The 15,603-nt window shown below is 41.7% G+C and overlaps 1 protein-coding gene across 4 annotated transcripts in view; it reads right to left on the minus strand.

Annotated features, from left to right (window-relative positions):
* Positions 1-10,854: 10,854 nt before the first annotated feature.
* The window catches only part of ablim1b (actin binding LIM protein 1b), a 185,243-nt gene continuing 180,494 nt past the window's right edge, over positions 10,855-15,603 (minus strand). For all 4 annotated transcript variants that reach the window (XM_063221635.1, XM_063221638.1, XM_063221637.1 and 1 more), the window contains 3 exons: positions 13,480-13,541; positions 13,221-13,281; positions 10,855-12,764 (listed from right to left, as the gene is read on the minus strand). In XM_063221635.1, the coding sequence (XP_063077705.1) occupies positions 12,712-12,764; positions 13,221-13,281; positions 13,480-13,541 (176 nt within the window). In that variant the 3' untranslated portion in view covers positions 10,855-12,711. The remainder of the gene's footprint in view (positions 12,765-13,220; positions 13,282-13,479; positions 13,542-15,603) is intronic.

A 15,603-nucleotide genomic window follows, 5' to 3' on the forward strand; every position in this document is an offset into this window, starting at 1 on the left:
CGAGATGTTAAAACCACTCCTTCCTCCTTAAAAGTCACTCTTAATTTATCATTATTATCTAGTCTTCGTCAGCCCTTTGCACATATAGAATGTGTACAGTCCACAGGACAGGTTATAGCAAAGGAAAAGAAGGAAAACCAAAACAGAGTTGGCCCAACAGACCCCCTAAGTCCATAAAACCCAGGGACCTTCCTCTTATGTTTAGCCCCACCAGCGCCCATTCTCGCACTTAATCCTGAATCGGCTGACGAGTAACGCCAAAAATGTGAGCATTTAGGAACCAGCAAGTTCATTTGTGAAAAGTGAAAGCAAAAGTCCATTGGGAAACTCCAACTCCCATTGTCATTGTGACACAGCACTCCACAGCACACAAGTGAACACTGCACACAACGAAATTGCATTTATGCCTCACCCGTGCAAGGGGGCAGCCCTCAGTGGCGCCCCATGGGGAGCAGTGCGGTGGGACGGTACCATGCTTAGGGTACCTCAGTCATGGAGGAGGATGGGGGAGAGCACTGGTTGATTACTCCCCCCACCAACCTGGCGGGTCGGGAGTCGAACCGGCAACCTCTGGGATGCAAGTCTGACGCCCTAACCGCTCACCCATGACTGCCCTAATTTGGGATGCAGTGTGCGTGCACACCGCGAAATTACAATGCATTCTGGTTAGAAAATTCTGTTCTGCGGGAATGGGCACCAGCAGGGTTATTTATTTATTTTTTTTAGACAGGAAACCTTTTGGGGAGAAAGAAACAGGGAAGGATTGGCAAATGACCAGGGCCGGAATCGAACTTGGGTCGCCGGTGTAGTACCGCTGTGCCCTACCGTTAGAGCTACAGTAGGACCACCAGCACTATTCTGCTCAGCTTGACAACAGCAACAGCAATGACTTGTAGAAACTACAGTAGCCTACTCTGTGCACCATCTCTGTGCACTCATCATTTCACCTTTGTAACCAATGAACCTTGTACATTTGTACTAAACTAAACTAAACTAAACTAAACTAAACTAAACTAAACTAAAAACTTCCACCGTATATCTACTTCTTGATGAGTCCTCTTTAACATACATACAGTATTTCTGAGCATGCGTTGTCTTCATCCATAGACCCCAATGCTCCATGGGCCCCTAAGCCTCTTAAAAAAACCCTCAGCCCCCACCCGTCAGTCTACACACTCAGCATGGTGGAATGAGGGGACTTTCCCCATCCCTGAGTGTGATGGTGCCCACAGCTGGGAGATACATGATCTTCAGATACTGTACACTCAAATGTAATTGCGGGCATGACTTACTGAAAGGAGGAATGACGTTACATGTTGGTCAATCAAGTTATGCCTATGTTGTCAGAATCAATGGTTTAGATTGGTCCCTTAATCCAGAGCCGCTGACAGCTTTGGCCAGGTTTGCCCGTGACAAAAGTCATCCCCCCTACACCCACACAACTGACCCCTTTGTCCCCACCTATGAGCTTCCCTGCATCCATCTCTACTGTGCACACAATCATTTCATACATTGACTAGAGGGGTCAAAGGTCAAATGGGTAAAATATATTTTCTTTTCTTTTCTTTCCTTTTCCTTTCGTCAAACTTGTCAAAGACAGGAGTGACTAACATGTAATACCCCCCTTTTGAGCAAAAAAATCAAAACCATCTATATCCCTGATTACGTAAAGTAGTTCAAGATGTATGATATATACATTTGTATGAATAGGGAGATGGGCTCATCCTTTACTAAATGTGGAAGAGCAATAAGAATATTTCAAATCATGCTATTAAAGACATGTTTGTGACTCAAATTTTGTCAAATGTCAAATTCTAGACAAGGGGGGCCTTAAAATTTAGAACCACCCAACATTCCTTACACCATCTAAACCAACAGCATCACTGGACCACGAATGCCGAGGCCCTTTTGTATAGTATCCTTTGCTTCCTGTAGCTAAGCTAACAAGCCGCTAAGCTAAACTAACAGTCTTACTTGAAGCGGTTTTGGTGAGGTATTTCTTTCTGCGGTTTCCCTTTGGGTGGTGACCTTTGACATTGTGGGATGTTTTCATTCCACCAAGACAAACTTCCAACTATGTCTCTCATTTTTCATGGTGGCGATGGCATGTTAATGAATTAGAGTATTGATATTTTCATTCATCAATTTAGTTCAGTTCAGTTCAGTAATTTTGCTGACTACTGTTCACAAATGGAAACTCAAGTTTTAGGAAAATTGAATATCAAATTGGTTTTGTTGCAATTCAGACTACTGAAAAAAACACATTACAATACAGATGTCAGCATTCTGAAAGGTAGTTTTACTTTTAGATTGATGTCTTGCTTTTGTAAACAAAGTAAGCCTTATTTTGCTCTGAACTTTTCCCACGATATTGTAATTCATTGAAATGCATGTACGGTGTGTGCCATGTACCTGCTGCAAACCAAATCTACTTTTTTGAAAAAATAAAAGTTGACATCGATATTGGTGTTCTTCCAAGATTCCAAGTGGATTCATGTGTTTCTTGGAGACAAAGTGTGTGGTTACGGAAACATTTTAAGAAGAGAATGAATGGACCCATACAGATCGGCTACTGATGTCAGCAGTGGCGTTCATTCACACTGAATCATATCCCACTCACTCAGAGCATAATCTGGCACAGTCATCTTGGGCCCAAGAATCAGATAATGACAAGCACACACACACACACACGCACACACAGAGACACACACACACAAACGCATGCACGCACGCCGCCTCTCCAAGTGAAGAGACACCACACCTGTGACGTCTTGGTCCCTGAACCTGAAACTGATAAATGTGGAAGCGACACAAGAGATCTCGCGGAGGTATGTTTTGAAGCAGTGTTTTATTACACACCCTTGCCAATACATCGTTGCCATAAAGTCTTTTTTCTTTTCAAAAGGCAGAGAATAAAAGTGAGGAACAAAGGGCAAATATATCAAAATGTTCTCAATTTCATTCCATTTATATAGTTTTTTTAATCTCATAAAGTGACACAGTATACAAGGTGGGGGGTTGGAGTAGGTTCTTAGCATGGCGTCATCTTCAAATCTAGATTTTATTTTTTCTTATCTTACAAAATAGAAACACTCACATGTATACACACGCACACATACGTACACACACATTCTCGCAGGTCAAGTCATATCCTCTGTCATGGATGTACGTACATGCAGGCAGCATCACCAGATCTGAAATCGTTTCATCTATTTTATTATGATTTTTTTTTGTTCAATTTCGCCATTGGCCACAGCATGTCTACTGTATTGAATACCCACAGTCAGTTCATAAAATATAACACTGTTGCCATTGTTGTTTTACAGTTACAGTTTCATGTGTACATTGTAGTTCATTTGAAAAATACTCTACTGTAAGTGGTTCTGAAAAAGTTTAATGCTGACCACATTTGAACAGACACTGATTAGGTCAACAGACACAGAACGGACACACAACACCCATAGCCATCACTGACACTCTAGTTGAGCTCTGTGCGTGAAGTGTTACAGTAGGCACTGACTGTATACAAAGGTAGCATGGCTATCGTAGCATGGCTGTAACCGAATACTGTGATGCTAACACTTCAGGTTGTAACCATGAACACAGATATGCACACACATGCACTCGCATTTGAACACACACACACACACACACACATACACAACACCAAGAGTTTCTAGTTAGCATGAAACCAGGTCACTTGTCCAAAAAAGAGATTGTGAGATCTGTGTACTGCAATGCCTGAGGGCAAGGCTCGAGGGTAAAGTTTTTTTGCACCCCGATGTACAACTCTATTGAGATTCATTTTTCTTTAATTTTTTTTTGTGCCACTACAGCACAGACCTACCCCACCGCAACACAGTGGCAGTTTATCGAAAGTCTCAAAACAGTTACAAAATGCAACTCGTATCAAATGCAAATATTTCTTCTTTTTTTTCCTCATTTGAGCTTTATTCAAAGAGATATGTAGATGAGGATAATAATAATAATGATGATATTATATATATTGCAAAGGTGTGACCGGAGAGCGGTCTGAACATAAAAGTATGGATTGGCAGACAAAAAAGGGAGAAAAAAATAAAGAGTGATAACGAAAGGAAAAGGTGGTAGGTAGATGGCAGAGAAAGAGAAAAAAAGGATACATTGAAAGAGGAAGAGAGAGAGAAATAGAGAATAGAGATGGTGACTGTGTGAGAGAGGCATTCAAAACTCAAGACTCAAAAACTCTAAAGTCTTAATTGATGCAACTCAAGCCTGCTCCCTAGTGGTGGAATCCCCATATTTCAGAGAAAACATGTACATAGTACACTCACACACCTTGGAAGAGTAGTTTTAGGAGAACCAGTTTGATCCCTCCTTTATTTACTTGTTCTAATATACCAGTGTTTAGCAGAACACTTAAAACTTCTCTGTCTGAAGTCAATTGCCCTATTAGTGGGCGTGTTTGCAAAATTCCAGGGCCCAGTTGGTGTATACTGAATTCCAGAAGAGTTTATTTCTGTTCATCAGTAAAATTAATATTGCCTAAACATTGAAACAAGAATCACCTTGAAATTACCCAATTAATTAACAAAGGACAGACTTTGATATTGAAAGAAAACGGGCAGTGTTAGGGTGGGAAAACTATTTTTGTTTAAAGTTCTATTTCTTTTGAAATACTCTGTTTATAAACATGTCTTGTCATCTAGTAAAACGCTTTCTTATGGACTGAGAAGTCATATAAGGTAGAGGAAAGGTGTGTGTGTGTGTGTGTGTGTGTGTGTGTGTGTGTGTGTGTGTGTGTGTGTGTGTGTGTGTGTGTGTGTGTGTGTGTGTGTGTGTGTGTGTGTGTGTGTGTTTCTACCTTGCCATTCTCTTAATGAGGTTCATCTAATCTAAGGGCCCGGATGGCCCTTGGGGGCTTCCCTTCCCCCCTTCGTTCTAGTCTTCTACCTTTCTCTCTCTCTCTCTCTCTCTCTCTCTCTCTCTCTCTCTCTGATGGAGCCACTTCCCCCTGTTAACTGACATCAAGGGCCCTCGTTAGGCTGGGTGACGGTGGGGGGGCATCCTGACAGCCATCGGCCCCGCCGTGTCGCCTCTAGAGCAGCATGAGAGGAGAGTGGAGAGGGGGTGGTTGAGGACTGGTGGTCTGGGTGCAGGAAATAAATATCCACACACCAGAGAGGCTCTCTTGTCGTGATTGAATGCGTGAACCTGAAGCCTGACGAAGACCTTGCACGTCAAAACGTTGTGTCATCTTTTCATGCATTCAATCACAACATTATTCCTTTTTTTCCAGTTTGACGGGTAGGCCATATTGTCAGGACACCAGACCCCCCCACTGTCCCACATCCCCCAGTTTTACTGGATGACAGTTTCCCCAACTCTCCCCCCCCCCAACCACCACGCCCCCTCCCAATCTTCCAACCTTTATGAGAAAGGGGGAGGTATAAAGAGAGGGGAAGGAAGAGAAACAGCGGGATGAGTGATGGGAGAAAGAGAGAGTGAGAGTAGAGAGAGACGGAGAAAGAAAGAGCAGGAAAAGAGGCAGAGAGAGAGAGAGAGAGAGAGAGAGAGAGAGAGAGAGACAGAGACAGAGACAGAGACAGAGAGAGAGGAATACAGAGCAAGAAGAAGCAGGGAGAAAGAGGGACACTCAGAAAGACAGGGAGAAAGACATAGACAGAGAAAGACAGAGAGAAATAGAAAGAGAAATGGAGCAAGAGACAGAAAGAGAGGGAAGGAGGAAGGATCAGGCTTTGCTTGAGGCCTTGCTTTAACAAACGTATAAGGTCAAAGGTCATTAGCTCTGAAGAGCCTACTCTCTATCCTCTCCAAACAAAATATATCATTGAATATCTTAAAGGAGAATTCCGGCTAATTTCAAAATGGAGTTTTATGTAGTTTTTCATGCTACCCTTGACTTGTCAGTCCTCAATGATGCAGCATTAAAAAAAATGTAATAAAAAAAACAGCCCTTTCCAAGATCCTGACCAGTCTTATGGGTTTGTTTACATGTTTACTTGTTACATGGTTTTTAACAAACCATGCCCTCATGTGAATGGCCAGAATCTCTGAACAAAGAGCTAAACAAAATGCCACATTTTCAGGTGCTGACAAGTCAAAGATGGCGTGAGCGATACCACTGCATCTCAAAATTAGCTGGACTTCTCCTTTAAAGGTAATGCAAAATCTAATAAGAACAAAACAAAATAAAATAATGTTGAAACAAACATTCAAACATATGTTTACATCCTGTAGGAGGGAGGGGTACAAACATCTTATGCTTGATTCATTAGCTTCTCTCTTACACACACACACGCAAAAAATGAGAGAAGTTGTTTTTGTTGTGTCCACGTATGCGGATATGTATGCATTTATGTATGTATGCAAGCCATCCATCCTCCTCCTATTACGGAAATAAACTCTCAAAACAACAACAACAAAATCAGAAGACTACATGTAAAATGATGCATTATTATAATAATATAATTATAATTATTATTACTGGAGTGATGATAAATAAAACAAACAAAAATAAAAGGAAATAAAATGAGGAATCATGCGGGAAGAGAAGAAACTAGAAAAGCTTGGCTTTCTTCTTCATGTCGTTGCGCTTCCAAAGTGGGAGTCTGTCGAATTCCTGAATCTCCATCCCGAAGATGTCAAAGAAGATCTCAGGGGATAAGTGCCGCTGTGGAGGACAGGACAGGAGAGAGAGAGAGAGAGAGAGAGAGAGAGAGAGAGAGAGAGAGAGAGAGAGAGAGAGAGACAGAGACACAGAGAGAGAGAGAGAGAGAGAGAGACAGAGACAGAGACAGAGACAGAGACAGAGAGGGGAAGGGGAAGGAAGGGGGGAATATGAAAGAGTGAGAGAGAGAGAGAGAGCGAGAGAGAGAGAGAGAGAAAGGAAAGAGAGTGGGAACAACAGGAGAAAAAGAAAGACAAGAAAAGAAGGGAGAGATGGAGAGAGACAAAGAGGTATACAATATGAATATCAAAGGCATACACAATAAGTAACAATGAACTGTCATAGTGAGAACATGAGAAAGGTAAATGGCGTCAGCACTGCAGAGGCTAGTGTGGGAAAGTTAGAGAATATGTGGCGAGTCTTCAAACGTTCACACGTCGTATACAGCGCTGAGAAAATGACCCCCTTTGCCAACTTGAAACACCCCCCGCTATCACGTTTACCCACACTGTCGGACACACACGTATGCAAACACACTCACACACATGTACTGTACACACAAAAACTACACATGCATACACACACAGACACACACAGCCACGCACAGCCACACACACAGACACACAGACACACAGACACACAGACACACAGACACACAGACACACACACACACACACACACACACACACACACAGACACACACACACACAGACACACACACACACACACACACACACACAGAAGCACCCCCCTAACCCACTGCCCCTTCTCCCCTTCTGCTTCAGTTCTTAATTACCTGCAGTTGTCCTGTCTACATCGCTGGGCAGCTTTGGGGTCTATGGCTTATGCTGTATGTTCTATCTACTGTATGTAATGTTGGTGGTCTTGCAATGTATGATCTACATCAGGGATGTCAAACTCTAACCTGAGTATCATTGACGTTCAATTCTCTTCGAGACTTGGTCTGACCAAGAGCATAACAATTAACATTTCCCAAACAGCATGGTTGACCTGCATCCCTTGGCTTGCTTTTGGTTGTTTGCTTCCTGACAAAGTGGGAGGAGTTCCCGTATTTTCGGGAACTCAGAAAGTACTTGCATTGCTCTTGACCTGACTGGTAGCAACGCTGAAGATGTTGCGTCACTAAGAGGGCATGGCCCGGCTAGTCAAACTCAGGCCTGGGGGGCAAATCTGGCCCGCAGGATAATTTTATTCGGCCCGCGAGATAATTTCCAAATGTGTATTACAGTTGGCCCACATACACCCTTTAATGTATATTATAACATGAAATTTGGTGTGTCACATTGGGTTCAGGCCAATGAAGCAGCTCACACTCATATGCAACTTAATATGTGACAGTACATTTGAACTACTATATATGATGGTAAAGAGAGTGTGTGAAATTTAACTACAAGTATTAAATGCATGAATGCACAATTTAAATCTATTATTTAATACAAATTGATCTACGGGATGTCATACTGTAGGTCTATGGCCTTACTATATGATCTTGTGCAATAAAACACACTATGCTCAAAGTGCAGCATCTTTCTTGAAAAATTTAGTTGAGCATTTCAGCCAGCACCCTCACAATCAAAGCATTTAATATATGATCTATACCAGGGGTGTCAAACTGAATTCACAGTGGGTCAATCGTATCATATTGTATCATATCATATCGTATCCTATTGTATCATATCATATCATATCACCTTAATTTCCCCCTGGGATCAATAAATGATACTCTACTCCACTCCACTCTACTCTACTCTACTCATATCGTATAGTATCGTATCTCATTGTATCGCATCGTTACATCCAGTCGTGTCCGGTCCACGACTCTAGGCAGCTTTGTTCATATTCATAGTATACAAATGGTCTGATACAGTGGTTCTCAACTTTTTTGAACCAGCGCTCCCTGGTCATCATCAAAAGCCTCCCAAATCCCCCTTGACCTCATCATAAGCCTAAAAAATAAAATCGACTAATGGCCCCCAATGGCAACTAAGCACTGCCCCCTCTCTGCTGTATCCATCTCAGTGCCCCCCTAACCCCCCCCTCCCCATTAGGCTCCCCAATGTTCCCCTGGTGGGCTGTAGAGCCCCCACGTTGCGGAACACTAATCTAAGGTCTCTAGTGCTGTATGATAAATAATAGAGCTGTAACGATACACTCAACTCACGATTCGGTTTGTATCACGATTCATGACCTACGGTTCGATACACCCCACAATTTCACATTTGCCAACATTATAACCTTTATGAATAAAAGACATGATAGTTTATTGGTAGAATAGGTTACAAGAGGCTACTAATCATTTCAAAAAGTTTCTATATAATAATGATGATGCTTGAAAGCACTATCACTTCATAGCGTGTGGTTGTTTTCTGGGCTGATGGGTATCAAAATGTTAAAAGGGCGTATCACAATACTGCCTCCTTGTATCGCGATACAGTATTGTGACTCTGTATATCACGATTTCTCGGTTTGATACAATATCATTACAGCCCTCATAAATAATGTTTACGGTGGTGGTTACCTCCAGTCGTGTCCGGTCCACGTCTCTGGGCAGCTTTGCTCGCCCTCTGTTGGCGACAGTGAGCATTTCATATGGGTACACCTTCACAAAAGGAGGGATTGTTGGAGTTATGGAGGATGCTATACGAACAGTACGCCAGGCACAAAACTCACTGGTGGCTCACAAATGACAACTCACAACAGAACACGACAGGGCACAACGTAAAATACATCAACAGGGCACACATGAAAACACATCAGGCTTTAAACAGGGTAGGGATATCAGCTGTGTGCACACAGACAGGCACGCGCGCACGCACGCCCACACACGCACACGCACACACACACACACACACACACACACACACACACACACACACACACACACACACACACACACACACACCCACACACACACACACACGCCAGCACGCAGGCAGGCAAGCAGGCACACAGGAAGGCAAACAGGCACACACACACATGCACGCACAAACACGCCCACACACACAAATGCAAGGTAAAGAAGGACAGACACAGAAGCAAGAAGTGAATCTGCAGGGATAGATCAGAGGACAGTAAAGGCGGGTGTGAGGTGATCACCAGTCAGTGGTGTGATGTTGGGTTAGATACTGTATAACAAAAAAGTGATTCAAATACATATTTATATATGTATTTCTCTGATTTTGGTTAAAAACAGTTATTGCACAGCTCTATAGAATGTGTTGAGAACTATCCATTGACTTTGAATGAGCTTCTCAAAGTTCAGAGGTGATTATATCTGTATAACCACACTCTACAATGTACTGCATAACACCTTTTTTCACTTGAGATTCACGGTATCATGTCTGTCATGTCCTCTGTACACGTGGAGGGGCGGGAGCAACCATGGGATCTGGCCTTGCCTCTTGTTCTCTTTCCAATGTTATAACCAAGTTGCTTTTCTGCCTGGTCGTATTTTATATCTGTTTACGAGTTTTGGAATGGAGCACCTGGCAGGCTAGACAACAGATTAGCTGCACTTTCACTCTCATACAGTAGGCTACAGTTTTTTCTCTCAAGATGATACTATAACATTTAATAATTTGTGGACTCTTGTTGTCGAGACTGAGGTGTACCAACCTCATCACAAAGGAAGGAACGAAGGAAATTGCAAACGAAGCAAAAGAAAGAAAGAAAGAAAGAAAGATGAAGAAAAAGAAAAAAACGTTAAGAAATGTCTGAAAGGAAAGATGGGAGAAAAGAGAGCCATTTCGACTCGAAAGGAATAAAAGAGTGAAGTGAAGTGGGGGGTAAAATACTTGCTTTTGATTCCAACATATTAGGCATAGACACACCCCTGTCCAATCTGTTGGAACGCTGACCGGCGGTGATCGGCTATGGAACAGAACAAAAAAAATGAAGAAATCAAAGCATAATGTAATGGATAAAAGAGCATTCCTAGGAATTTTTCCTCCGAAAAGAACAAAAAAGAAAAAGAAACAAGCTTCTGTCTGGGGAGGTCTGTGAGAAAAGAAAAGCTGGATGTAAAAGAAAACTAAACCCTCTCCTGTCAAGAGTAGCCTCTCTCTCTCTCTCTCTCTCTCTCTCTCTCTCTCTCTCTGTGTCTCTTTCTCTCTCTCTCTCTCTCTCTCTCTCTCTCTCTCTCTCTCTCTCTCTCTCTCTCTCTCTCTCTCTCTGATTTGTGTTGCCTGGGCTGACCCAGTGTTGAATGTGATTTACTTTATCTGTCCGTGTAACTCAAAAGTTACAGTAAATAATGAAGACTTTATAAGCCTGGCTGTCTGAGAGTAAGACAGAAATGATTAAAATAAAGAGGCAAAACACAACGGATGATGTGGCATCAGTTTCCTTTGTGGAACAATGTCCATAAATATTCTGCACATCGCCTATGCTCTAATGATTAGAGTTCTGAGGTATGAGATGTTATAGTTGCTCAGCGAAGTAGGGCTTCAGAATGTTTTTATAGAACCTTGATGTTGATGCTCAGAGGAGTGAGTTCCTGTTTATGTGTACATGGCCATGTTTTTTTTCATTGTTGGTAGTGTTTGTCAGGCACCACACCCACCTTGACTATGCACTCTACCCCAGTCCCCACACCAAACCATTCCAACTGGGACACAAGTACAGGCTACCAAGGCCAGGCGTTAGTTACCCCTTCTCGTTGAGGTAGATCCAGCACTTCACCCCAAACTAATATCAGTAATTTTGAAACACCAATTGCTAACATACATACCTATCTACAGGTATGAATTAAAATTAAATTTTAATTTTTCAAATTAAAACGCACAAATCACTCAAGGTAATTGAACTGCATTGTGAAGTTATGTACATGAATTCTTATGGTGCTTTTGTGGATTGTTGCTTAAAAAAGAACCTCTTGCTTGTGTCCCAAAGTTTTACCACAGTGGAACATCGCAGTCGTATGTAGTATTAAAATGATTTGCTGGTAGTCTGGTATCTCTTAGGACACCTTCCAAGTACAGAAAAACAACATCCGATATTTAAAACAACTTGACAGCTAATTGTACCTTTCAATGTTCATATTTTCTGACAGTTCATCAGGTATACGTACGTCCCTTATATTGCTACCTGTATACAGTATATATATTTTCTGGCATTACGAAATGACAGTGTCAATTACAGTAAACTTAAGTGGCCTCTTTGAAACGGAACAAGAGACACCCAGGCTGCAGATCCATGACCTGCCAGTAGGGGTAACGATGAGCACGCACAAGACACAAGACCTGAGCAGCAGCACATAATGAGGTGGTGAGAGAGACATACACTGCTCTGCTCCATTGCCCATGGGGAAGCAGGATATGTAGTGGGCACCACAGTGACATGCTCTGCATGGGTCAAGGCCAGTGAAAGGCACCTGGATTAAGGAGTTCCAATCCAGAGACACATACGGGCCCTTTCTCAATGCCCAGTGTTCTAGCCTTGATAAGACGTATAATGCCCAGTCATTGGATACTCTTTGGTGAACTCTGCCGAGTATCCAATCACCAGGCGTTTCATTTCCTAGCAAGGCTAGAACACTTGACATTGAGATGGTGCTACGGTATTCCAAATGACCTGGTTTTAGGCCGGGGTCATGCCTGCTGTATGACTTAATTTACTTACGCAACCGCGTCGGACTGAGTGCACGATCAGAACGATCAGAGCACATTGATACTGGAGGTATCATGTAGGGGGCAGATGGCCAACGGGACTCTCATTATGCAATATTTTCCATCATGTTTGACACTACTGTAACCTCAATGTGGAAGTTCAAGAGGTCGTTTCTCGCGGTTCTGCCAATATTGCACCGTACGCACACATTTGCATACATTGTGTCTGGTGCTCTACTGCACGCAAAATTGACACAAAATTCGCAAGACAATGCGTTTGCACGCGGATCCTGAGGTAAACATGTCCCCGACCTGACATGCCAAATTCAACGATGTGAATGCCTAATTGAAACCGGTCATTTAGAATATGTGGCACTAGATTCTAACTTCTGAATCCAGGTTGTCATCACTGGTCTAGGGGAGGCATGGAGAAATAGGGGTAGGATGGAGCTCACGTACCTTAAAATCTGCAAAAAGAGAGCGAGAGAGAGAGCGAGAGAGAGAGAGAGAGAGAGAGAGAGAGAGAGAGAGAGAGAGAGAGAGAGAGAGAGAGAGAGAGAGAGAGAGGGAGAGAGAGAAAGAGATCAGTTTTGACATATCTGTTATACAATAATGAACAGGACATCACCATATATGGAAATGTGAGAAAAAATGTTTAATAATCTTAAATACATTGATTATGTAAAGAATGTAGCCCCTTAATGCACGTTGTACCTCCAGTGGCACGCTGTAATAGTCATTGAAAAGTTAAGTAACACAGTACTACAAAACTATAACATAACACAGGACATTTAGTAATGCACAATGATTTGCTCATTGCCATTCTGCTAACAGCTAATTTATAACACTGTGTCTTAACGGGTTAATACCATTAAGGGATTATGTACTTGACAACCTGTGAAAACCATACAACACTTACATACCTCTCACGCCTCCACACACATCGCCATAGCTGTTGTATTGAGTAAGCTCCGTGGACTGAGGCTGATGAAGAGAGAAGGGGTTGGAACGGAAAGAAAGAAAGAAAGAAAGAAAGAAAGAAAGAAAGAAAGAAAGAAAGAAAGAAAGAAAGAAAGAAACCATTATTGCCTCAGTACACACACATCAACACACACATGTACATACATACACACACTATACATGTGCACACACAGACCCACATACAATGCTGTGGTAACTTACTCGATAACCGTTGCGTCCGTATGCAGGCAGTGACGAGGTCTTGGTAGTTGGGGAGCTGGGGTCTGCAGGGGACAGAGTAATGCATCCTTGTTTTACTGATTGATTGATTCCTTTTTTCCAGGTCTGTAGCCTCTTACTGTAGATGGGCACATCGACATAGCCTGGCGACGCCATCCTATTTACTCCACCTAAAGATTTTGGCTCCGCACCTACTCTGGCGAAACCCTGCTAGCTCGCTTCGTTCACTGTTTAGCCAATCAGCAAACAGTTGAGAGTGGTGACACAGAACTCGCCCGCAAAGTCTGTTACTGATTGGTTAAGGTAACACTTTTCACACTTTTGTTTTGCTATTAGTATGCTTTTGCGACATTATACCGAAACAGTCATTCTAATAAAGCACAATATGGGTTTTAATTGGAATTCAGAACTCCAATGAATTTAAATGGCAGAGTAAGATCAGACCATCTCCCACCCTCCTCTTAGCTTTCGCCTGACTGTTTGACGGAGTCAACAATCGGCTTTAGCCCAGGCTAACATCGACGCGCTTATTCACTCTTTTCTGAAAACACTTAACAACATCATAACAACATTGCTATCACAATGCAGAGAGTCTTTACTAACCCGGTGAAGACTTAGTCATTACCATTTTGGTGACAATAAGGTTAGAACAGAGACCCTGCATTAAGGAGTTAATGGATAACTAATAAGGATCCATACAGTATACTGTATGTTATTTCAGTGTACAAAGCGGATTCCAAAAAAGTTGGGACACTTTGTATGTTGTGAATAAAATAAAAATGCTGGCATTTTCAAAACATCCAATATGTTAATAAGGTAGAGCATTATGTACCGACAACATATAAGTTGTTAAAGTCAAGCAGAATTATTGTTTTGAGGTAATTATGTTATCATTTCAAATTTGACCCATGCAACAAATCTCAAAAAAGTTGGGACAGGGCCAACACATGTTGTAATAGTTGGATAATTCTAAAAGTAACACAAGGAAAAATATTTTAAAAGGAACTATATTGACTGCCAACATGAATGCACAAATAAAATACCATCACAGAGAGGCTGTGGCACTCAGAAGCGAAGATTTTGAGGGGCTAATTACTTATCTACAGTATTACACAGAAAGATTGAATTATCAAAATTGCAGGCATATAAGGCCTATTTCCGTAATATAGAGTTCTGTGTAATCATTGCATGAGTTATGAGATCATGACATACTCATCGTCAATAAGCAAACTATGACACTCCAACAATGACAGCTCTCGAAAAAATGACCATAAACACAACACTTGATTAATGCACATGATGCAGACATTAAACAGTGTTGCATGCGGAAAGCTCATTCTAGATGAACCTAGGAGACATGTGAAACTGTCCTCTGATTACAGAATGGAAAATATTTCATCCTTTTTTAAAATCTAGGAGTCATGCACCCTCCAAGTTATATAGAAAGAAATACTTCAGCTTGATTTAGTTTTCAGTCTTAAAGAGAGCATATATGATAGTAAATGGGTGCAGAGGTGCCTTGGTTATGGTCTTCTTGCTCATGTAGAGCATTAAAATGAATGTTGAATGATAAATAGAGACTTTAAACAGCATGCATAGCTACCAAGGCATTATATTTTGGAGCACCGCCTTTAGATATTGCCCCATAACGGTGGCAAATGTGAATCTCTTCTATGTTCCAACAGTGTGGTTCCATCATAAGAGTAAACAGGTCACAAAATTGATTACTTGCAGTCAGGATATGCCACATATTAAGCATAACAAAAAGGTAAACAAGTTGAAGAACACACCTATCAGTTGAGCTGCTGAAATCATGTCTCGCACATCAAAAGATTTAATTTTTGAATACAATTATGCCATCAGTCAAAGTATTTAACTGTTCAGTCTCATCCCTTGCGTTGTGTTTAGTCTTATCCAATATAAAAAGCATTTTATTGGCCCTGTCCCAACTTTTTTGGGATTTGTTGCAAGGGTGAAATTTTAAATGACCACATAATTACCTCAAAACAATAATTCTGTTTGACTTTAACAACTGATATGTTGTCTGTATATGATGTTCTACCTTATTAACATATTGAATGTTTTGAAAATGCCACAATTTTGATT

The sequence above is a fragment of the Engraulis encrasicolus genome, chromosome 17, assembly GCF_034702125.1.
Source record: "Engraulis encrasicolus isolate BLACKSEA-1 chromosome 17, IST_EnEncr_1.0, whole genome shotgun sequence".
In the NCBI taxonomy this organism is placed as follows: Eukaryota; Metazoa; Chordata; class Actinopteri; order Clupeiformes; family Engraulidae; genus Engraulis; species Engraulis encrasicolus.